The following is a 25,892-nucleotide window of genomic DNA, read 5'->3' on the forward strand; positions in this document are numbered from 1 at the left end:
GCTAGGGAGAAAAGTTTCATCTACATATTTTGTGGTTCAGTTTTGCTGAATAACAGTGGCTTGGTTATATTCCACCCACAAACTTTTAAAATCAAAATGTAGCCATTCTAGTCAGGAGCAGATATAATACCACAAGTAATTACTCTAAATATTAGTAGGTGATGTGGTCGCTCTCTCAGAATAGTAGTAAAATAAGAAGGAATAATATCTTTTTGGTATTTCAGAGTCAGATTTTGACTAATAAATATTTCCCAGTAGAAAAGGTATTTCCATCATGGTGTGTTCTGAAAAAGCCTGAAAGAGAATTATGGCAAATAAAGGATCTTTGTAGTCTTGGAAAAAATACCTCGAAAATCTGATCTTTGCAAAATGACAAATTTACCATTCTTGGATGATAATTTCAGTTAAAATTACTGTTACAGCTTTATTAGATGGAAAGATTAGCTGAAATGCAATGACACGTTATGAGTGTTCTACTAATTTATCTGTTGAATTAAAAAAAAAAGGGATGAGTTTTTGAATCACTAAAATATGTTGCCATATTTAAGTATTATAAATGACAAGATTTCTGATTTAAGGACTTTTTTAACGGTTTAAATGACATTGCACAGTGTCGCTTCTCTATTTCCCCCCCCCCCGTTTTTTTTATCCTGAAGATTTTTATATGACCATAAGTTTTACTCCTATCTATCAACTTCTACCTACTCAGTCATTCACTATTCTAATTGTTTATGCTACTATTCCCACAGCAACAAGCATAGAAACTAATTGCTACTAAAATCAGTTGAAATGTAGTCTGGGGAAAAAAGTCCCAGTTCATTGTAAGCATTTATTTAGGTAATTGGTAACATTTGGACATAAGCTAGAAAGTGAATTAGAAAATTGCTAGAGTTTCTGCAATTTTTTTTTAATGCTACATGTAATGAGGTTATCTATTGCTATCTTTTAAAAAAAAAAAAATGTATTTAAAATATCTCCAGTAGCTTCCTGTTCCTAGCTCTTCAGTTATTGAAATTATGCACCTGTCAAAAGTTCGTTATGGTATAAATATGAAAATCCCATTACTTCAGAATCCTAAATGTCATAGATCCGTTAAAGAACATCATAATGCGATGAAACCATTCCCATAGCTTGTACAACTACAACTTCCAATCTTTCAGTTTTCCATTCTAGAGAGCGCGCAGGCACATATTGAGTTGTTAAACTTGGGAGCGGTTCTGGTTGCAGGCTCATAGGTGGTCTGCTGGAATCACATACTGAGTGCAGTGGTTGATGTTGCCGAGTTGTTTAGCGACTTCTCTAAGTTGGCTGTCTTTCTTCAGGTCCGCGCTGGATGTGCATATAGTAACAACCTCATTCGGATGCTCCAGCACCTGCTGGCTCTTGCACCTCCACCACAGGAAGACTGCGGAGTAGTCATTAAAGCAAAGGCTTGGTGTGAGATACTGGTCCTGTGCTTGACGTAGCCACAACCCAAGGGTAACTGCAAACCAAAAAGAGCAATATGTATTTAGGAGCACTGAATTAGCTTATGCTCTGAAGCAAAACACATTTCACTTGTGCTTAACAAAATCTGTGCGATCATCCTGATTTCTGCTACTGGGATAGACAAGCTGCTGAAGTGCAGCAATTCCTATGATGTAATGGAAGTCAGAGCTGCATCATATGCTGAAGTCTAGTGGCTGTTTTCTTGACACTCCATTAGTACTAGAACACCAGGGGATTAATTTCAGGTGATTAAAAAAAATTATAACTTTTAAGTTCAAAACCATATTTTGGTATAAATTCAACGTATTAGTTCAGTATCATCCAGTCTTATCTTCAATAATCTTCTGTCCTCCAGCAGTCCCTTTTCACTTCCCGACTTGCTTGTATTTGGAAGTGACAGCCAGAAGTTGTGTGACTCAGATGTTATTCACCTCCAGCAAAATGCTACACACTGTAATATTGCTGGGAATCTTGATATTTGAAGGTTGTATTTGCTGTATTAGTCATTTCTAAGTGTTAAATTTTTCATAAATATCTAGTTTTAAAAAAGCAGTATGTTTAATTGTACGAAACTTAACTATCATTACCAGTATACTAGTATCAGGCTTTCAGAATTTTTTTTCAAGCCATTTTTTCAGTGTATATTCAAAAATGTAGTACAGCAAGTCTTTGTACTTAGGCTTCCTTTCTTTTTTTTTTCCAAGAGCAAAGCATCTTAGTTCTCTTTTTCTTTTTTTTTAATCTTCAAATACCATCTGATCTTGCAATAGATAATTTTAATGATATTTCATATTCATTTCTAAGATGGATGGAGTTTTGTCTTTGAACAACAAAAAATATGGGAAAATAACATGTAAGAGCATGTGAACGATATTTTTAGTAGAGGCATGTATGGTAAGAGAAATAAATCAGAATTTCAACATACTGCTGGTTTTGGACTATTTATTTTCTTGTTTTTAATCTGTGGACCAGTTAAGTTAGCAAATACTTCTTCTGCCTGTTCTGCTTAGAAAAGTTCTTCAAGACACTGAAAAGAAGCAGGAGTATCTCCCATCAGTGAGAGATGGCAGATCTCTTCAATATCACTTTTTCTAGAGGTTTGACATTCGTGTTTTTTTTAATGACATCAGACATTCTTTGAGATAAAACAGAAGTGCTCTCGCAGGACATCCATGGCTAAATTCAAGTTCTTACTTTCACGGGAGTCAGTTTTATAAGCAGTAATCTACTGATGACGGGGACTAATTTCAACCACTTTTGGTCGTGAAAAGCCACAAGAGTTTCTATAGCACACCACAGATAACGGTTGTGGGATACCCAGGCGTTAAATGCTGTGGTTACTTCACTTTGAATATGTTTTGCGGCACAGTTAACAACCCAGGTGTGTTCTGCGCCCCGGCCGTTGGAGGCTGGGCTGGCGCGGAGCAGCCCCCGCTCACAGGCTCCTCGTGCTCTTGCTCGCTTCAGAAGGCTGCCTCTCCCTGCGGCTTCATCATTTTGCATCCAGGTGTTGGCAGTTGGAGAGTTTGGTGAATTTTGGAAGTCCTAAACAGCGTATGGTACTGCAAAACCCACTGTTATGTTAGCTTTTCATGAATTGAAATTTAGGAGTGGTTGGTTGTGTTTGGGTCATTGCACAAAATCATGAGGAATTAGTCAACATGCGTATTTCATTAATTACTGACTTTGTCTTGCTTCTAAGTTAAAGCCACAAAACCACTAAAACATTGTTCTAGTCAAAATAAATGTTGTCAGATCTCTTTAAATTTCATCTGTTGCCTTGTCCTCCCGTGACAAGGTCCTGTCTTCTCATTGTGCAGGCAAAGGAAAGGAAGATTTTAAGCACATTTTCTTATTGTCATTGAATAGCTTGTTCAGTTTAGTGGTTTGTCTCTGTCCAAGAGTGGCAGGACGTATTTTCTGTTCATCTGTATGTGAGGTAGTTAGGTTTTGGTTTTTGTTTCTATCAGTTGTGGTATCCCAAGTGAACGTGCACATTGGTGTTTAGTGGATCGCAGAAAATGACTGATATTTTTTCATTAAATATAAAGAAAATCTGTTGTATACTTCTTGGTAATCTGCATATTTCCAGCATATGTTTTGTTTTATATGGGGGGGCGGGGGGGGGGGGGGGGGGGGGGGGCTTGTTTAAGGGATGTTAGAGCAAGCTGGATCCAAGTGTACCAAGCTTACTAAACTTTTATGTTGTTAGTGGGTAAATCAGTAAGAGTGTGGAAATGCTGAGTATGCTGATCATCAGCCATTGAGGTGTCTGTGTATTTCAGGACTTTTTCTGGTGGTTCACTCAGAACAAAACAAAACACCTTACCTCCTTTACAGGTCTTGACAAGGAACCAATGCTGTTTTGCAAAATAAGCTCTGATTTCTATTGAGTGAAACTGAGTGAAACAAAATTGAGTGAAACAAAATCTGCCTTTTTGTTTAATACCAAACTTAGATTTATTTTTTTTTTTATGTCAGTGACAGTAAAGCTTATCAGTGCATTCTTGCAAACTTGCCTGCACTTTTTCCTAGGGATCAGGCCCCAAATTTTATGTAGTTTTCTCATTTTCATTAGCCTCTTCCTGCATTATACACAGTTTTACAGGAAGTAAATGTAAAAGCATTTCTTTATTTGTCTTTTGCATTGTGTCAGTGTTTAGTATCTTTGGTTGTTAGTCATGCAGCTGCTAAAACAAAGAACACTTAATATGGAAAAGACTTGCTTTGTTTGGGACCAAGTAATAAAGCATATGTTTAGTGATCTTTCACAACAGGACGTAGCATGAGTGATTAATGTACTGCAGAGGAAAACTAGGAAACTTTTCTCTCATTCTATTTTTTTCTTTAATTTTTTTTTTTTATTGCTGTGATTGCCTCAGTCCCCTAAATACTCCTGTGTCAGCAATTAACGGTAGCAGTGTTTCATTAATCCATCAGATTTCTGATGTGGCACATTCTAAGACCAAGAGATAATAGGGAATCGTTTGTTTAAGCCTCAGGATTAGCCTCTGATGCATCAGTGTGTCACTGACAGCAATGGCGGTAGAACTGTACACTAAAGCAGATACATGGTGTGTGGTTGATACTCTAAAATCAAATGACAGCTTTGCTGTCTTGTACCTTTAAGCTGGTAAACAGGTATTGCAGTTTACATAAATTTGAGTAATAGCTGTGTATTTTTGCTAGTGTTTATATTCCCCGGTTGTACGAATCACTTAATACACTGTATTCACTAAATATTTGTTTTACCAAGTTAAAATAAACCCAACTCCACAAAGTAACTTTACAAAATATCCATTTATATCAACAGACTCTGAACTTTCAGAATACTTGCCAGCATTCATGTTGGAAAATCCCTATAGGACTTAATTCTGAATAGCTTTGTATGGATACATAAGCAAGAAACATCATGGGCAGTTATTTTAAATGTTGCCATAACACATCTGATATCAAATTCATACTGAAAGGAGTTCAGGGGTTTTTTTCATAGTTAAATGCTTCTAGATTATTATTATCATTAATGCAAAATGCATTTGAAATGTCTGGTCCTTATAAAACCTAGTAGTTATACTAAACCAGATGAGTTTTATATTCCTCGTAAGCTTTTAGAAGGAGCTGTTTCACTTCTGTGCTGAAGCACTAGCTTTTAAAAATGAGCACTCTTCAAAATGCTAGCAGTTGATTTAATTTGTAACTTAAGCAGTATATAGAACTTGCAAATCATTGTGCCCTTATATTGTAGAGCTGAAAGAGGATTTATAGGTGCTTTCTCCTTTTGATTGAATAGTACTTTCACAAGAATGCTGTAAGTGCAGCGATGGTTGAAGTGATCAACTTTGCAATCCTGTTTGGCTCGTATGTGGAGATAGGGAAGGTAGAGAGAGATCACATAGGACTGAATGGCAGATAGCAACTTGTCTGCAATATAATCACAACTAGCTATAAATGAGCTCTAGTATTGACAGTATATATTAGGTCCATTATTAAGAAATATCGAAGTCCCATGTAAGGGTTGTGCTGCATAGAGTTAGGAGAAGTTGTGTACTGTAGCCAGATAGTTTCTGCCTACTTTTCCTAAAGCTCAAAGTCTGTTAGGCTACTTCTCATTGGAGGTCAGCCACTGGCTTTGCTCCCAGGTCCACTAGCCTCTTTTGTATCTTTTGCTTTTTAGGTCAGTTGATAGGCTTTGAAACTCCCTCTGGCCTCACCTGTAAAATATTTGATAGACCTGCCTAAGTTGCATCAAATGAAAATTACCACTTGGAGCCTGTCTTCCTTTGCCTTTTGTGTCAGGAAGAGGACTCTGAGGGAGCCGCAGCTGACGCAGGGTCTGCCCCAACATGGACAGTTCTTTCCTGAGCCCTCCTGCTGCAGGGTGGCTGCATGGCCCATAGCATGGGTTGTGTCGATGGCTCTGCTCCGCTGAAAGTGAGGAGCTGGGGGCTTCATCCCAATTCTGCTTCCAGAATAACACAGCCTCCAGGGCAGCCATGACCTAGATATAAATCCAGTTGCCGTAATGTACTCTTGCCTGATCTGCCGTTCCTGGAAGGGTTACCGGGACTTAGTTGAGGACAGTCCTATCCTGGTCCTTGCTAGGGCCAAACAGATCCCCACTTGGATGCAGTACAGAGGTGGGTGGGAGAGTAGTGAACCTCTTTGCTTTTCTTTCTTATCTTGAAACGTATCAGCTGATGTGAAGCCAGGTGGAATTTTGTGTTTCCATGCATTGGCTTCGTATGTACCCTATATTCTTAACTGGAAACTAGCTACAGTTGCTTGAACAAACTTTTTACTTTTAGATTCCATTACCTGTTGCATTTATTGACGTTGATGTGGTGGTCATCTGCACTTCTGAATAGTTAGACTGGATATAATGGCACTACTTCTGCAAAAATGGCTAATGTCAGACAGGTGTTACTTTTATAGGTAGACCTAAAGATATTTCAAATCAGAATCCTATTGGGATAAACATGGTCATTAAAAACAATGTAAAAAACCCCAAAACACTTTAAGGTAAGTGAATGAAAGCTGTTGGCCATTTGAAATGAGAGCTCTGCATGCTGTTCAGCAAACATATGCTTATTAATTTTTAGTTATATGCTCATGGTGTAAAAATTGACCGTTTACATGAACTTCTTACTAGTGGTAACAAATGCCCAAATGTAATTTTATCATGAAAATGTTTCAGGTTTTCTGTGCTTCTGGCCGTATAGCAACTTTGCAGTATGCCTAGAAAATCAGAAAATACCATGTTAATTGTTCATCCACTGTATACCTGGAGCTCTAGCTGTAGCATCATATTTATTGCAGCTGCAGTAGCGTGACTTAAGTATCCCTTGAAGAAAGGAGAGCTTTGAGATAAATAAGGGCCAGTCTACTTTGAGATTATGTTAATACCATTGGTACCCATTGTAGCTACATGTTCTGGTGTATGGGCTGTGGAGCTCTGCACAGAGTTTAAAGTGATTTCTATTATGGGCTTCTTTGCAGCATCAGCTGTCTAATATGGAGGAGAGACAGGCATGGGTGGTTGTTTCAGTGTTCACATTTTAAGGAAAAATGAGTACTGTATCTTGGCCGTGACCATGTGAAACACAAAGCTGACTTGGATGTAGTTCTGTGTTGGTCTGAAATGTTTTGTGTCTTCACAGCTGCCTTCAGTTGGGTGTGCATTTTTTTCTTCTCCTCAGTGGAAGGACATACGAAGTAGTACAGTCAGTGTAAGCTGGACTGAATTAGAAACGTGCCAGCTATGATACCCAGTTTCATGGGTTCCATATTTTTGAATGACCACCTCTTGTTACCAATATTATGTATAAAGATGACAGTAATTTGGTTTTCCTCATTCTGCAAAAAATACTGGTTTTAATCTTTAAGCTTTACCTTCTCATTCTTTTTTGCCTGTTGTAATTTCCTTCTGGAATTTCTACAGAGGGTAATTACAGTGTTTAGCAGCATCTTCCTGTCCACAGGTAGATGAGAGAAGACTCAAGATTAAAAACTGGGCAAGGAAAGTTAATGTACTGTTCTGTATACTGAGGCAGCTTGGAGGAATAAAAATAGCATGAAAAATAGATGGAAACTCTTTTTTTTTTTTTTAACTACTTCTAAATTTCTTGTTTTGCCACTTATCTACTGAATATCTAATTACTACTTTTCTTTCAAGAAAATTTATTTTAAAAGTAGAATATAATATAATAAAAATGCTTGTTATAGCTCAAGTTGATAGTGGTGGCATCCATAATTTGACTTGCTACAATCTCATTCTGAACCTGGTGCTTTGACTTTGGTTTTGTTGGCTGATGGAGAATCTCTCTGCATTTCTTAACTAGCCAAATGGCATCCTGATATTGAGGCCCTGCATGAGCTAGTTAAGTCTGAGTTTATAGCTGTGCCTTATAATATAAGGAGATCAGTGGATAATGAAAAAAATACTTGCTGAAATGTAAAATATCAAATGAACAAAACTTCAAAGCTCAGAATTTTTTAACTCATTCCTTTTGCTATCTCAAAACAAAAAATCTCCAAATTAACTGGGTAAGATGTTTAAAGAAAACTCTTGTTCTGTTTTTTTCCGTTAAAAATGTGTTGGGTTTTTTTCTTCCCTTAAATTACATGCCATTTTCTTCTGGTTCATATTTAGTCCAGTTTTTAAATACTAGAAATAGGAACTCTTTTTTCTGTTGCCAGTTTTCCTCACCTTTTGACTTGCATAGCCATAAAATAGGAGATAAGCAAGGAAAATCTAACCTAAGCCTTCTTTTTGTTTAAACTTAACTATTTCTCTGGGCTCATTAATTCTTGAAGAAGGGAAGCAAACTTGTCTAAGCAGTTCTGATAAGTTGCACTAATACTGTGCTTAAGTATTTTATACCTGGGTTTTGTTGTAAATAAGAACTGTACTTTCAGGAAATAAATAGCAATCCTTACGGCTGAATCAGCAGAGCCTAGGTGTGCTGAGAAGTCTTACTGATGTGCAGCGTTTTCATACAGCACTGTAGTTTTATTCAGTGAGACTTTTCTGTCTGGAAATCAGTTTATTGTGCTGAACTGCTTGTCTTCCAAGTGACTTTTTTTGAACGATTCTGGTTGCATCATGTGCTTTCAGTACTTGTCCTCTCCGTGTCTCGTCTTCTGACTTGGTGAAACACTGGATGATTAGTATACAGTACAAGCAGATAGAAGTTTGTGGAAAGGTAATGCTGGTTCTGCAGATTTTGGTAAAGGCACTGAGAACAGACCATCAGTAGCTCTGTCCGTCTGCATGAGTCTGTACAGTGGACTCAGCTTCACTATCGCCTTGGGGACCAAGAAGGTTTGGGTTCTCACAGATGCCTACCCCCAGCCCAAAAGCTGTTCCCTTCCATTCCACATTGTGGCATTTGCAGAGCTCTTTGCAACAGCCCTGGGGATTTCTCTGACATTAAAAAATAAAGAAAAAAATTGCTAGAGAGTGACCTTTTATTAACTAGAACCTTAAGCAACTTATCAGAGCTGCTGGGGTAAAAGCAACACAGTAGTGTATTCAAATTTAAAATTGGTACAGTTGCATTTTCAGTTTTGTGACTGTTAATGTGTCCCCTTATGCACTGGCTGGCTGTAATTTTCCTAAGAGAAACTCTTAGCTAAGGCTTTGGAGAGACTATCCATTATTGGAGGACAGTTGATTAATAATAACGTATTTAAAAAAAAAAAACCAAAACAAAAACAAAACAGTATAAAATCCAGCAGAATATTTTTGTGGTCAGAATCTGCATAGACTGGAAAAGCTATTGGGATTGTTTTCCACTGGGCTGAATAAACAAAGCTGCATTTCCTCTTTTGGCTATTTGTGAGCCTTTCCTGGCTTCACTGATTGATTGACGTTTGGGGGCAGTGGGGGAGAACCCATTTTCATTTAGCAAACTCTGTCTTGAGAGCGAGCCGCTCTTTCCATGATTGTTGCAGTTAGAAGAAACAACTGAACAATTTGGTGTTTACTTGTATCTTCTGGGGCTTTCTCTTCCCTTCAAATTAAATTATTTTAGTATCATAAGATCATTGCAAATTCATCTGACCTGAGGCAACTTGGATGTGGTCAGTGATGATTATGCTGTTAAGAAAGATATATAGTTATGGGGGAATGAGGGTGAAGCTGAATTTCTTTTAAATTTGGGGTGCTATTATTGCACCTGAGAATAATCCACTAAATAAGAAACAATTTTATTACACATATCCAGTAGAACTCTTATCTATAAAGCTATCAAGCTTAAAAAAAAAAATAATAAAAATTGTCTCTGATGGATGGTGAATCAATAATCTCCTGCCATATATGAAGTGTTCCATAAAGAAGCTCCATCTTAGTACAGTAAGTGGAGATTAGTCCTGCTAGGAGAGAAATTTTATGTCATAAGTTATTGAGGCTGCTTTTTTTTTTTTTTTTCCCCCTCCCTCCGTGGCCCCCCACCCTGTTTCCCTCCCTTCTTCCCCATAGACAATATTGTGCTGGTGGAGGGAGAACCAACAATCCTAGCTGTGTTACTGTATTTACTCGTTTTGTGAAAGTGAACATTGAGACACTGTTGAGGAATTCCTTAAAAATAATTTTATCTTTTTTTTTCTTTTTTTTTTTTTTTTTTTTACCTGTGGGCCTTACAGAGCATATTTTGCCGTATGTGGCTGTGCAAAAGCAGAGTCCTGGGAGTTGCTAGAAAGAGGCACTGAGAGGCAAAAATCCAGCCTGGGAAGGGTCAGAGCCAGGGGAGCTGGGAAGGGTGGAGGAGAGAAAGCTGGGATTCAGCAGGGAGAGAAGGGGGGTGGAGGGTCTTAGGTCAACTGGCTGGCCTTCTGCTAGGGCGGGTGGATAAGTTCATTTTTAACTTCAGGGTTTTTTTGGGGGGATGGAAGGGGGAGAAGGTGTCATGATGCTGTTACTTGATCTCACACCAAATTAGTGATTGGTGAGGAAGAAGATAGCTACAGATACACACATACATATGCATACTGTATATATGTATATTTGTGTGTCTGTAAGTGGAAAAGGCTATAATTTCAGATATTCAGACAATTTTGCATTTAAAAACAAAACCAACAAAAAATGATAAAATTTGCAGAGTTTGAATCTTCAGCTGCTTTCTTTTGATTGGATCAAATAATAGGAGTAACACTGCAAAACCAAAACCAGTGTGTAAATAGCCCTTTCTTTGACTTACTCTCCATTTAAGCAGTTGTTACATTTCTTAATACCTATAAATAGGTTGCAAATTCTTGCATTAATACATGTGTTGACAAACTAAGGTTTCCTGGGTTTTTTTTGTGCTTGCACCAAACAGCACCATTGGAGGAATCCAGAACAGATAGTCATACTGTGTGACAGTCTTCCACCAGCCGTTTTATTTCCTGTTTATTATGGATATTAGGTTGGAAGCAGTGCTCGCCATGTAGGGGAGAAGGTGAAAACATGGCTTGGCTTGGCACAGGACCTCGTCAGAAATACACAGTCAGATTTAAAGCATGTGCCTTTGCCAAGGTGTAACCTATGCCAGCAACCGCTTAAGGTTCTGGAGGTCATTCAAAAAAATCTTGTCAATTCTGATGCAGTTGCCCTGAAGACAGGAACTGCACTGGGTGCTGGTTGTCTGGATTCCTGCTTAAAGCATCTGGCAAGTGGAGCTAGTGTGTTCCTGCCTGTGTCTTCAGCATCCTTCTCACCCGTTCTCTCTGTTCTTAAATTACCAGCGTATGTTTTCCTGGGCTTTGGCGACTTGTTATGAGAAGGGCACACCTCCAGTTTTGCTTGAGTAGCAGTAGGCTCTGTTGTAGCACAATCTTCAGTCCTGAATATGTTGCATGTAAAACCAAAAAGACTCCAACATTCATCCTTATCACATGGAAGTAGATTTTGGGTCTCAGATGCTTTTAACTATGATCTAATTGTGCAGCCATTCAACTTGATGGTAGCCTGGCTATGGAGTTCAGTTAAAAACAAAAATAGATCTAAGATGCTTCTGAATATAAAATTTATGAAATTTTGTGGTGTTGATTTTTATGACTATAGAAGTTTATATAAAATTATTTTTTTAAGTTGAAAACTGACTGTAAGTGGAAGTAATTAGTTGAGATCTTAATCAAATTCAGTTGGTTTAATTTGCTACATGGTAAATTAGTGAGAATTCTCTATAATGGAAACTTTCAGTGCGAGACCTCAATATGGTCCAGATTTCATTAAACAGTTGTGAATTTTAGGATCTCTTGGTAAAATACTGTCAGATCTATGCTTTGACTTTGTGTCTGAGGATGACTGAGGGATGACTTCCATGGTTTGTGGTACTATCATAAGTATTCCAGAATATTTAATATTAATATTTTACCTTCATTTATGAAATATTCTTAGCAAATGCAAAAATAACTCTTTAAAATCCCTAGGTATAAGAAAGATTTAACTAAATAAAATCTAAATCACTATTTTGTTGTGGAAATGGGATATAATCCTCTCAGTGAGCTTTCATGCTGTAAATGGGAAGCAGCCATTCTGAAGTGAACGCTCATATGGACCTCTTGTGTTGGCCATATATTCAAACACACAGTATCACATGTAAAAATAAAAATACTTCAAAAAGAAAAAAGCAAAGCAAAACTAGGATAAACTGGGATGCACCTAACATGTTCATGATGGTATCATTTGTAGAAGTAGGTGGCCTGTGGTCTTTCAATTTTGCCTGTGTTGCCCATCTCTGAGAGCAATAGTGAGTACACAACCTGTTAGTTTCCCTCCTGTTTGTCATCTCTTTGCTTATTGTGAAACAGGAGAGATGAACTGACATGCAGAAACTTAAGCGTGTTTCTGTGTCTTCTTATTTTTAACTATTTTGATCAACTTCCTTCTGTTGTTCGCAGTGCTGTTTCTCTGTTTTACATTTCCATTAGGACATCCTTTCACATTCTAGCCCATATTTCTCTTTCATGGTCAGATGGTCATTTGGGGCAACTGCTTCCAGTCAGTCTCTTACCTCTCAGCATCAGTCTGAGTGAAAAACAGGGCAAGCCGGTGTACTGGAATGTGTGTCCCCTCCCATGCTGTGATCCCCCCCCGAAAATGCCTGTAATAATTGTTCTATCATATGAAAAAGAAAAATGTATAGTCTTATTTTTGAAAGCTACAAGTCACATTGGATTTCAATTTCTGAATTTTACATTGACAGGAGGCAGATTGCAGTGAAGACCATAAACTGACAGTTTAGGGCAAGCGTGCTGTTGCCTGAGGCGGTCAAGGATGTAGACCACTCCATCCTTCTGACTTAGGACATTCATCCCTCCTGAGGTTCCTTGTCCTTTCTGATGATAGATTGAGAAAGACAAGCAGCACATGGGTAGACAAACACCTCACCCAGGCACTTGGTGCCATTTAACAGTTTCTTCCTGCATTTGACATTTTCATTTCCCTTCTTCACCTCACTCATCACTAACTGTTTGGGTCTTGTTTTCTGTACACAACAGTAATAGAAAATGACAGAATACAAATACAAGCTCCATTACTCATTTTATGTGCTGTATGTTCTAGCAAAATTATATAGGAAGCTTTACCAGCTGAACCATGAAAGGAACACTTAAGATTTAATTGACATTGACCTTATGCGACTATCATTCAGGATAAAGTGTTTTGTTGTTGTTGATTTTTTTGTTTGTTTGTTTTTAATGAAGCATAGATACCAGGTATTCAATTTATTGCTCTTTAATTCTTTTCTGAGTTTACTACAATCACAGTACCACTATCAAAATATGCTTTGCATGTAAAATAATCTTCCAGACTCTCATGTTTATTATGTCTTATTACTGTGTTTTGCTCAGGTGGGATCTTAATACAGAAGTTGGAAAGTGTAGTGCAAAACAGATTCCTTTATAGACCAAATGTGTGAGTGTGTATGTATTTTCCAAATCATTGTTCTGCATGGTCCCTGAGAGTTCTGAGAAGATACAAGTTCACGTTGCAGAGAAAGGAGTCTTTAGGGGAGATTTTCTATGTATTTTTTGCATATTTTATGACTGAGAGACAAAGAGGAGTTAAAATGTTGGCCAACTTGGATAGTGGAGAAAAAGTGCCTTAGTGGTAATCTCAGTTCTGGTCTCTGTTAGGGGCCAAGGGGATGCATGGCTTGATGTTCTTCATAGTGGTGTGAAGAAGTTCTCAGAAGAACCACAACAATAATGTGAATCACTGCATGAGATGAGTTCCTTGATGGATGTATTCACCAAAATCCTAGCTTTCATCTTTCATACCAGTAAGCAAAACATGCCTTTCCATCACCCAGCCTCTACCTCTGTTTCTTCCAGACCTTTTGTGAAGATGGCGGAGGAGGCTCTTCTCTTGCAAGCATCTTCAGAAAATCATTGTTGATACTTCTTGTGCTCTGAAATAAGGGTGGATTAAAATAGATATAATTCTAGTTGATGATACTGGTATACATTAGTGTAGATTTTGACTAACAGCACTAATACTGTGCAGAGATTTCAGCTTGAAATCTGTTGTTACTTGGAGACACCCTTAACTGGGAAGGAGATACTAGGTATTTTGGATAATTCAAATCATTGTCCATTTATGCATATTCAGTTTACACTTGAATTGAGAATTACATTTTCATTTGTATTTCTGAGGGTGATTTCTGTTAAGAAGGAAATACTGACTTCATCAGAAACCTGTGATCAAGTGTTCTATCCCATGCTGTGAGCGTGGGTTTATTGCTGAAGTCCTAATCTGGAAAGAGAAGGAAGATAGACCTTTGGAATAGGTAATAATCTTTATCTACTCAAACCCACAGAAAAGAAGATACAAATGGCACTGATAAGGGTGAATTAAAAGAAAATGAGGCTTCCACTGTTTTACTGCTTCTCCTTTTCAGATGCTCCAATGCATAGTGTAGAACAGTTTGTGAAGCTGTGGTAATGCACTTTCTTTATGCAGTTCAGAGAAATTTAAATCAAATATTACAGGATTCTTTAAGCTGAGAGTGCCCACCTGCAGGCTGAAGACCAGCCAAACTGTAGCGTGCTCACTTATAAAGAGAGTATGTGGGTCTTTTGTATTGTTTTATATGGTTGAAAATAATGGGAAGTGAAAGCTCATCAGCCGTGGATTTTGATTGCTGAAGAACTTAGTAATATATGTTCATTTACTCAAGGATCATGAAGAGCTATAACGGCTTTGCTCTTTGACAAAAAAGAAGAAAAATATGTGTCTTTGACTATAACGTGGACTTGTCTCAAGAAATAACATGATAAATTGAGCTCCTTAAAGTTGGTAGAGGTGTTTTATTTGCTGCAAGAGATGGTGGTTCTTCCTCTTTATACAACACAATTAAGGTCAAAACATTTTTTTTGGGGGGAGGGAAGTTGGTATGTGACAAAATATGTCACTCTGGCTAGATCTGATGTTTCAGGTGTCTGTATATTTATGCTGTTTAATCCTCTTGCGCATTGTGCTGCTATGGGTCAGATTATGAAGACAGAGGAAAGCTTGGCCGTTATATAGATATTGCAGGCATGGGCATCTTTCATTTATCTAATCCACTGTTCTTGAAAATGTGAAAATTCTCATCATGTCTATTATTACATTGAAAAATCCATTACACTGGATTATGAAGCTCTGCTGACCAGTGTGACTGCTTTGGTTCTCCAACTTTATTTTATAGCTAGAAACTGCATGTAAAATCATATATGTTCCCAAAGAGGATTCTGCTATTGCATGTTTAGTATTAACGCGCAAAAGTGGTTAGTTGAAAATATGAGAAGGAATACCGTAAGTATTTGCAGATGCTTTACTGTGAGTTTAAAAAGAATAGTATGCTGGATTCTTTCAAGGAAAAAAGTGGAAAGGTTAATTTTTTATAACCATCTGTAATGTTACTCATAAATTTTCCAATTTCTCTGCTACTTAGCTACAATACATTATTTAGAACATAAAAGATATTAATTTGAAAGACTGATCTCTAGAGATAAGTCAGCTTTCCTTTTTAATAAACCATTTAAAGTACAGGGTGCCTAGCAAGAGTTTTGCAGATAATATTTCTGATTGCATTAAAATAATTACTTATTTCAGGTTGTATGATTCTAGACATTTGTACTCTGAGGAGGAGTACCTGGCAGGATTTAGACTTCATATGTGATGATACAGCACCAGGTTCCCATATGGAAAATCTGGATTTCTTCTGGTAAATTATTTGCTTTAGTTTCTAGAATTTATGTAGTAAAATACTGCATGCCATAAATGTTTAGGCCTTCTTTGTGTTGACTATCTTTTGGTTTAAAATACATTCCCCTTTAAGCATTTCTTCTTTACTTCATTACAAACATCAATTCATTTTTTTTTTTGTGCATTGGGTGTTTTTCCTCTGCTTTGCAGGTTTATCCTTAAATGTATGTGAAAATGAGGACAAGATATTATATTTGCTTAATCATAGATGCTCCAATCAGACTTGCATGCTTCTCTCTATATATGATGCACATATGTTTAACTTCCAGAATAGAGATTTACAAAAATTACCCTCTTGGATAATATGTGGACAAGAAAGCAACACTGGTCTATGTAAAAAAGAGAATTCTGAATTTTTAAGGAGGTAGCAAAAATTGGTGGTACTTTATACTCTTAGAAAATGTCAAGTATTGCGGGTTTTTTTTGTAGGCTTAGGAATCTCAGTACCCCATGCAAATAAGACTTCTGTAAAGTCTTCAGTTATCAAAAGTTTGCTAAATTGACTTACTCTGTAAGTGCCTTCATAAATAGCTCCCTATTTGGAGGATAAGTGTTACATGGAATTATTACAGCAGCTTGCATCTTCTTTTCATTTGGTATTACCATGCTTAGAGCACTTCAGATCCAAAAATATGTTGGAGTTTGCTTGCCCCTTTGTGTCTCATTTCAGGAGCTGACTGTTGTCTTTCCTGAGTGTGCTTGACTGATGACTGGCACTTAACTGGATCTTCAGTATTCGGTGGACTTCTGTGCTTTCTGAAATTTGTCTATTCCCGTATGATTTCTAGCATAGGTTGTTGAAGACTGGCCAATACTTTTCTCGGGGAACAAGATAATACTAAATGAAGGTGCAATTTGGTAGAATGTTTCATAGGGAATAACCAAATGAATAAAATTCAGATTCTGCTTCTAGTTAAAATGGTTTCTTTGCTTGCTACACTTAAATATCGGTGAGATGTCAGACGCTTCTTCCAATGGATGGGTGGAATCCAATGTCTCCATTTCCTCTTTCAAAAATAACTCTTAAGCAAGGAGTAATGACTTGGCTTCTCTCTTCTCCTAGTCTCTCCTTGCAGTGAAAAGTGAGGAAATGTGGATTGGTGTAGGTAATAAAGACCAGTCTTGCGTAAGAGGAGGATGAAAATTACCTACTTCCTTGTTGGGAAAGAGCTCAGCTGGTTCTGGGACAGACCAGAATGCTGCAGTGCTTTCCTTTTTATAAAAGTCACATGGAAATGATGGATGGTCAACATCTGGCATGTGATATCCAGTCCACCTCCTAGGTCTGGTGCTCCTCTTCTGAGGCATTTTCAGTTTTCCAACCTGTGCCAAGTTAAAAGGCTGCTATGTTAGAGTATGCTTGCTAACTGATTTTCAAGCAATGTAGGTTATTTTAAAATTAACTTTTTTGCATAGCCACTTATTCAGTAAAGATGAAAAATCAGTATTTCTGTAAGAAATTACACACTGTTTGGTGCCATCTGTGTCTTTATAAAACAGAAAATGTTTGGCATCATATGTTATATTTCCCATTTCAATTGCAGTGTGATACCAGAGGAACAAAGTGCATTGCTTTTCTTTTAATTTTATTTTAAACTGTACAACAGAATTGGCATTCACATAAAGTTAAGCTGAATTCCTCTGAATCATCTTTGCATTTAATGCTCTTTTTATACTGGCATTTGCTAGGATATGGCTGAACGTGGTGTTTTGGTCTTGTCACGTCTCTTCTTGACATGCCCTTTCTGCTAAAAGGATATGAAATTGGCTAAGGTATACCGCCAAAGGAATCATTACATGGAACAGCATTTCTTTCTCTCACTCATGCATTAAAAGTAATATGCAGGGATACCTTGCCCATAGAAATTTGTTCTAGTTATTATATGTGTATTACTAATCTTGATGAAGTTTTCTTGTGGTGTGCCATTGGCAATAGATACCAAGGAAGGGTAAGTTAATGTGAAATGTGGATGCTTGAATTGCTGATTCAGAATTACAGTAGAATGTTTGTTTTGCTGCTTCTCCCCCCATTCAAAGTTAACTCACTTTTCCTCATTTATATCACATGTAAGTGCCATGTAGCTGTGTTGTTTCTCCTCGTCCCTTCCTCAAATGGGTCTCTAGATTAAGAATCTTAAACATTATAAGTGAAACAATGAAGAGGATACTAGAGCTTTGATTATGAAACTACCCAGTGTACTTTAACATTATAAGCAACTTAAGCATATGCTTGGATATGATGTAACATATGTTTATGGAAGGAGAATTTTATATCGGTAATCACTCTTGCAGCAAAATGGCAAACAGCAAAGGCAAGAAAGGACATCTGGAATTGTGTTCTCTGGCCAGTGACCTTTATTTTTTTTTATAAAGGAAGTTGATGTACTTTTCAAATACATCAACAGCTTCTAAGCAGGGTAGGTATTGCTCACCTTCCTTTCCTGGCAAGGATAACGGTTACTAAGTTTTGTCATCAGTCCAGCACCAACTTTGTAAAAATCAGTATTTTTAGTATGTGTTCAGTAATTTAAAGCAATAGTAGGATGAGTGGCTCTGGACGAAGTTAGGCAAGATGTTTAGTGTTACTGAATGATCCTGAAAGGGAGAAGATATCAGAGATACAGTAGTCCAACCTCAAATAGGCCATGTTTATGTCGGAGAGAAGTAAAACTATGTGGTAGTAGGAGGTGGAGGATGTTAGGACAAAGGAAATTATTTTAAGGGGGGAACTATCTTTGAGTCATATTTTGTTATTTTGACCAGGCAATGTTTTTTTTCTTTTCTTCTTGCATCTTTTACTCTGACATGAAATTTTGTGTCCAAACCACCCTTTTCTGCACAGAAGGAATACGCATGGTAGTTCTTGGCATACAGTGGCTTCAGTGCAGGCTTGAAGCACGTGTAATCTTTACATACAGTTGAGCTGGGTTTTGGTAGCTGCTACAAAATTCAGCAAATCTAGATTCTCCTCACTCTTGCAGTTCCCTTGCTTACTTGTCTTCTCTTTCCCCTGGCATAATGACAGTGTCATCTGCTTCCTTCTCTGTCTTGAGAGCTGAGCTGTTGAGATATAATTAGCAAAACGTGTTGGGTGGAAGATGGAGCTATGTCAGGGCTTTGGATGGTTGTCAGGAACCTTTTTCTTGCTTTCAAGTGAAATATGGAAAAGACAAACTCCAGTCTGTGAACTCCATGGATTGAGAGCAGCTCTGAGGAGAAGGACTTGGGGGTGTCTGTGGACAAGTAGGTCAACGTGAGCTGGCAATGTGCATTTGCAGCCCAGAAAGCCAACCGTGTCCTGGGCTGCATCAAAAACAGTGTGACCAGCAGGTCAAGGGAGGTGATTCTCCTCCTCTACAGTGCTCTTGTAAGACCCCACCTGGGGTACTGTGTCCAGCTCTGGAGTACCCAACACAAGAAAGACATGGAGCTGTTGGAGCGAGTCCAGAGGAGGGCCATGAAGCTGATCAGAAGGCTGGAGCACCTCTCCTATGAGGACAGGCTGAGAGAGTTGGGGCTGTTCAGCCTGGAGAAAAGAAGGCTCCAGAGAGGCTTTATAGCAGCTTTCCAGTACCTGAAGGGGCCTACAGGAAAGCTGGTGAGGGACTGTTTATCAGGGAGTGTAGTGACAGGACAAGGAGTAATGGCCTTAAGCTGAAAGAGGGCAGATTTAGATTAGATATTCGGAAGAAATTCTTTACTGTGAGGGTGGTGAGGCACTGGAACAGGTTGCCCAGAGAAGCTGTGGCTGCCCCCTCCCTGGAAGTGTTCAAGGCCAGGTTGGATGGGGCTTTGGGCCACCTGGTCTAGTGGAGGGCGTCCCTGCCCATGGCAAGGGGGTTGGAACTAGATGATCTTTGAGGTCCCTTCCAACCCAAACCATTCCGTGATTCTATAACTGAAATTGCATGGGAACCAAGTAGACATATTTTTGAGATATGCAGTTTAAGCCGAAAATAATTCATAAATCAACTTACAGGCTTTGAAAATAGTTTCTGTTGGTGGTTATTATTTCTGTTGCATCTTGAAGAGGAAGGAGTAAAATGTATATGAAGACAGTAAATATGTTAGAAACAAACCAAGCTAAAAAAAAAAAAAGAAGAAATTACTTTAAAGGCCAAAATTTATTAAAAGGTGGCAGTATTGCAAATGGATAATTTATGCATAAAGACTGAATTGTATTTTGCAGAATGTCACTTGTTCTAGTTTATCTCTTTATGCAATACTCCTCTAGTCATTAAGTATAGTTTACTTATGCTGGAAGACAAAGTACTGTGTGTTTACAAATCTGCACAATGATTTTGAGAGAAAAGAATGTGTAGTCCCATTGTACTCTTGCAAGTGGCATTTTCATCTTCAGTCAAGACTAAAATTCACTGTAGACCAAAAAATTAAAAGAAAGGGGTTTTGCATATTCTTTCTTTTGTTTTAGTATGTGTACAATAAACTATTTCTTAGCAAACAGGACTTTCAATAGAGAAATGGTATGTAATTGTTTTAAATGCTCCCCATATATTCAACTCGGTCAGAAAATAGAATGCTGGAGTTATGAGTTGGGTTTTTGTTTTTAAAACAGTGTTGTACTTTTAAAACTAGTGCAGGGTCCTCAGAATGGTTTGGGTTTGGGCTGTGCAACATAATTTGTATGCTGTTGGGAAAAAGAGGATATTGCCTTTACCAGAATTTAGTCTCAAGTGCCTTAAAAATTTAATCACTGTAAAGATCAATATATAAAGTAGTTAGTCAATATTTCGCAAAGCTTAAAGGAAGTTTGGACTTACAAGATTATAATGAATTATTGAATGCTACTTGCAGGAGAGAGATTTAAATAAACTAAAAATACTTTTTTTAAAGTGCCTTGCTTTAACAGAAGCTTAAAGTATCCTAAGGCTGAAAGACTGTGCAGAAGTCACTTACCGGGCATGGTTTGCCCCAGAATTATTTGGAATGATCGTATTATAAATGCATAGGCTTTCAGGGCTACATGTAAACTGCATGCCATCTCATAAATTATTCATAATAGCCCCCAGGTATAATTATTCAGAGAAGTGAAAATGAAGAAAATTATTTCCTATTAATGTTTGCTTATTCAGATAATTATTTTACTTATTTTTATTCAGTTTTTAGTCCTTAATTATCTGAGTCCATCTCACACAATGTACGTATACTTTGCATGCATTTTCTTTGTGACTTAAAACCCATGAAAGATGCATGAATCATATGTGTTAAAATTTTTTCGCCAAATTATATATTTTATTTCACTCTTCTATGTTGTGTTTTCAAACAACAACTTCCTCCTTTATTTCAAGTGCAGAATACAGGCTTGCCATATTGTGATATCAAGCTGTAATACATCAGAGGATTTCAGAAAGGTGCCGAGGTTGATGAAAGTGGGGCTCTCCAAGCTGCCATGTATAAAATATAAGTGTTGTATATGGAAAATAAAAGGCCTCTGCGTGAAATGGAATGTCAAGAACAAAATTGCTTTAGGTCTCATTCTACAAACAGCCATATATATACAAATGTTTTTACTAATGTGAGTAGTCCCATTGAATAAAATTAATCATGTTTGGTGTTTAAGATAAGGATTCAATCCTCTGACCTCTCTAAAACAAGTGCAAAATCTATTAGAGCTCTTTCTGTGCTTTGCAATAGCCATTGCGGGCAATGTCCATGTTGCCTCTCAGCTGTTGTAAAAAGCACTACAGAAAAAGAGGAAGATAATATATATAATTTTTTAAAATTAATTTTGGCCAATCTATTTTGTGATTTTTTTTTTTTTTAATAGCATTTGTGTGAATGACAAGAGCCTTGAGTTGTCATTATTTTTTTCAAGTATGACAAAGAGCCAGAACTAATTTTTAAATCGATTTCAGAGTCTGCTTTTTGCTTCTTCTGAAGCATTCTTTTCTATTTGTAGATAGAGCAGATCATGAGAATTAAGTTCTTCAGTGTTGCAGTTAACATAAAATCAAGCCCCATAACTCAGTTTCATGAACAGGGAACTGATTTACTACTTCTGACTTTGTGTGTTAAAGTCAGACATCTTGTCTAACCTGGTTGTTTAGGCTTCTCCAGTTGTTAGTAGCAAGAGACCTCTTACAGGGTCTCACTTTCATCTCACTTTTCTTGGCTAGCTTTCTTAGCATGGGATGAATTATCTTATAGAGTGGCTGCCTCCTCTTTAATAAAGAGAGTGCAAATGACTGACTTAACATAAATAATGACTTTCAGGAAGCTGAAAAACAGTAAGTGGTTACATTGGTATTTTTGCATCTCAAGCCACTGGGAATTCTCTTCAGATACGGTGCTGCAGGTGGACGGTGTTGCCATCGATGCTGTCGTCACTGTCATTGTTGGACTCCCGTAATGCAGAAATAAATGGGTGCTCTTTGCTTTTTTTCTCGATCTTGTCCCTGACCCCTCCATCACTTGAATTAAAATGCAGTTGTCATGTAATTCTGTATTAGTAACTTCTGAAGGAAAAAACAATCATTCTTTATGTGTTAGTATCTACACAGACTAGTAAATAATTCAATGACACTGGAGAGTCTTAGTAACAAAAATACCAGATTAATAAGGGTATATAATGATCTTGGAAAATGTGATTTTGTGCTTAAGTCTTATGATAAGTAGGTTTTTTGATCAGTTGGAAGTTGATATGTGTTGGTCCATAAAAATGATTACCTGTGAATTTCAAAATTCTGAAAGTATTCACTTCAGTAATTTTCAAGTTAATCAAAAGCTTCAAAAGGGAAAAAACCACCTGATATTTCAAAATGGAATGGGTCACCTTGCTGTAGCCCTTGTTTCTTTGTTGACTGAGACAGTCTTAGTTTAGCAGAGGTAGATTTCAATCCCAACCGTGGAGAGTGGTGCTCAGCTCTCCATGGCCGTCACGGTAGGAGGGCTGCTGGGTGCAGCGGTGCGTTTCTGCCACGGTGAGCGTTAGGTAGGGTAGCACTGCATCACTGAAACCAGCAGCTCCCGCGTACTTTGACAGAAGAGAACATAAATGAGGATCAAAAAAGACTGCATGATAGAAATCCATCTGGCTCTTACATCTTTACCTCATCAATTATAAACTGCTTGTGTTTGCGTTCAGGGACCTCAGCAGCCCCTTACGACACATCTCCACCCTGTGCTGTCTTCTCTCATTCATACAGACAAACTGGTGCCAGCTTCCATCATCGGATGAGCAGAAATGTGAATGTCAGTTTGTGTGACAGTTTATCCATCTCTGTTCAGTCCATAAACCTAATTGTCAGTAGATGACTGTCATCAAACTTGGATATGAAAATGTGAATAAATAGAAGAGTCACAGAATTTCCTGCTGGCGGTGAGATTCAGGGACTTTCTTTAGAAATATCTTCAAACTCCTGGATCCCTAAAACAGTTGACTCAGAACGTGAAGCTTCATGAATTCTGTGAACGTGAATCTCTGGGTAGCAGATCGCCTGTTCCAGTCTGGAATACCCCTGACCACTTTCCGCTGTATCTTTATGTTTCACTAGTGTGAAATTACCATTAACGCTATGAACTGGGTCGTGCTTGCACTGTGTGGTATGACCAGAGGTAAGTAGAGAAGGAGTGTGGATCCAGGGCTCCCATCAGAGAATGTCCAATACTCTGGTCAGCTCCACTATCCCTGAATGGTGTTCGTGAAATGATGCAGGATTCTGCCTTCTCATCTTACTTCACAACCTTTAGCTGATTTTTCTTCTTCTCTTATCCCTCCACTCTCTGCCTCATCTCCTCCTTCCACTTACTGCTTCATCATTTTACATATTTCTGTATTTTGGGGAACGCTTGATCTTAGCAGAGTTTTGTTAACAATGTCTGTGTTTGAACCGTGTTGAGTTATGACATTTGAGAGCTGTTCAATTCACTTTTCTCATGTGAATGCAGTTGGAAGCAGGATACAGAATCATGCTGGCATATAGTCAGGTACTTGATATATCTGTTCTTGCTGCCAAATGTTGGGGATTTTGCTGACATCAGGAGGATTTGTCACGTCCTTTTTGATAAGTATTTTGAAGAATTCCCAATACTAAACAGGCTCGGTCTGCTATTGAGGATGGTGTTTCTTGAACAGGGACTCCATGACTGCTCTTGCTTAAGCCAATACAGTGAAGGATATTAGTAAACTGATTTGTCTTGAATGAATGATATCTTATTTTCTTAGTACTGTTTTTTACAGTCTGTTTTAATTGAATGTCTTACTTTTGTCTGAGTTGGTCAGGTATCCCAGCGGAATTTTATGAACTTCTCTGTAAAACTTCAAAAGTTAAAAATGTGCAACTGTGTTAGGAAATAAACAGCAACTTAAATGTGTATCTCGAGCGATTTTTTAATTTATTTTTTTTAAAAGAGCTTTGATTGAGACACATTCATCAGTTTAGGAAAAGAAAGAAAATAATTTCTCAGTTCTTTTCCTTAAATAAAAACCTTTAGGGGAAACCAAAAGATATTTAAAAAATGTGAGGTACGAGAACAGATTTTTAAATGTTTCTAAATTTTAATGAGAAGTGAAAGTTCATCCTTAGGCATTAAAATCTTATTGTGCCTTGCTCTAGTATCTCTCATTTGTCCACTTCTTTAGCTTTCCCCTTCGCTTTAACAAGTGATCACATGTGCACCAGCTAAATGTCTGATAAATCTCCAGGCGAAGCTGGGTTGACTTGTGTGGAACTGACTTTAAAAATATTTGATGGAACATTGCTTCAGTCTCTGAATACTTGTCAGCTTAGATTTATTACAGCTGCTCCCATTACAAAGATGTGCACTTTGGTCCTTAGGGATCTTTCTTTCTCTTTTGCTATATAGTCCCAGCTATTGCGGTGTCACAGTCGATCAATTATTCACTTCGACACTTTGAGTCCAGCAGAACATTGTTAGAGTAACTTATCACCATAACGTCCTGATTACTTTTCTACATAGGATTTTTTTTTTTTTTGAGTGAAAGCACTTGTAGGGGTGTATCTTACACTTTATTCATTTGGAGGAAAAAAGCTCCTTTGTCTTCTGAAGGATCACACAGTGTGTATCTGAAATAAGTGCGTCAAATATCATAACTCTCCTTAATATATAGCATATTCAAATCTAATTGTATTTTATGTATTCATTGCCTGAATTTCTATATGTTTACGTGGATAACTATATACCATTTTAGTGGGATTAGGAATGATAAGAGATTACTTTGGAAGATCTGTAATAAATACGTCAACCTTATGAAATTATTTTCTTAGGGATAACTTGTCCTTTATTTTCAAGACTTCAACAGGAAGTTCGGAGTTTGTGTAATATTATAACTGGCATTCCATACCACTGTGTCACTGTGATTTGTAAACTAAATATTCTTAAAGATACTTTTTAACTTTCTGAAAATACATATAATCTCATTGGACTCTGGTATCAGCAGTGAACAGTCATTTCACTCAAACAGGAGGAGCGGTCCTTGCAAGGGTGTAAGAAAAAGTGCTGATTTAGCTACATATCTACTGTTGATGACAATGCTATGAATAAATTGTTGTTTAAAAAACCCGCACAAACAAAAACCAAAAAATCCACCCATAAACCCCTGCCAAACTTCTCCTTAAAAAAAAAAACAAAAAAAAAAACCCAAAACAAAAAACCAAACCAATGCTGCAGACTTCCACAGTGGAGTCAATTGGAATGGACAATAAATGAAGAACAATTTTAATTAAATGCAAAACCTCTGAGCAGTTATATAACAGGAAAAAAAATATAGCCTATGTATTAACATATTTGTGTCTCAGGTGGTTTAAGAAAAACTTTAGTAGTCAAGGTTAAACATGCAGTGAGAATATTTATTGCTCTTAGTAACATAAAAAAAAAGTATATTCTCTAATGTTTTAAGTGGAAGTACCATTTAAAATTTCAGTCAGCATCTCTTCCCTGCCCTCAGGCCAAAATCCTTCCCCCTCCCTTTCTTTGCATCTGTACAGGAAAAGTGTAGGTCAAAACTGCAAAACCTTTTAGTGTTAGTGGTCAGCTGTGCTATTTAAAGTTTTTATAAGTGGAGCCCTGTAGAGCTGGTCATTTATCACTTTAAAGTGGACTGAGTTAGCACTAAGAGGTCAGTTTAAATGTTCTTTCAAGAATTTTCTTCTTTTCTCAGCCTTGGGGTAAAAGAATAAAAGTTGACTTGTTA

The 25,892-nt window shown here is 37.5% G+C and overlaps 1 protein-coding gene across 10 annotated transcripts in view; it reads left to right on the forward strand.

The window, feature by feature from the left end:
* The window catches only part of PTPRM (protein tyrosine phosphatase receptor type M), a 512,931-nt gene that overhangs the window by 49,869 nt on the left and 437,170 nt on the right, over positions 1–25,892 (forward strand). The window contains exon 1 of one of the 10 annotated variants that reach the window (XM_075744402.1): positions 15,586–15,677. The exons of the other annotated variants lie outside the window; for them this stretch is intronic. Within the exon in view, the coding sequence (XP_075600517.1) occupies positions 15,632–15,677 (46 nt within the window). The 5' untranslated portion in view covers positions 15,586–15,631. Of the gene's footprint in view, positions 1–15,585; positions 15,678–25,892 lie in introns of those variants that run through there. 10 annotated transcript variants of the gene reach the window in all.

Source organism: Balearica regulorum, chromosome 2 (assembly GCF_011004875.1).
Source record: "Balearica regulorum gibbericeps isolate bBalReg1 chromosome 2, bBalReg1.pri, whole genome shotgun sequence".
Lineage (NCBI taxonomy): Eukaryota > Metazoa > Chordata > Aves > Gruiformes > Gruidae > Balearica > Balearica regulorum.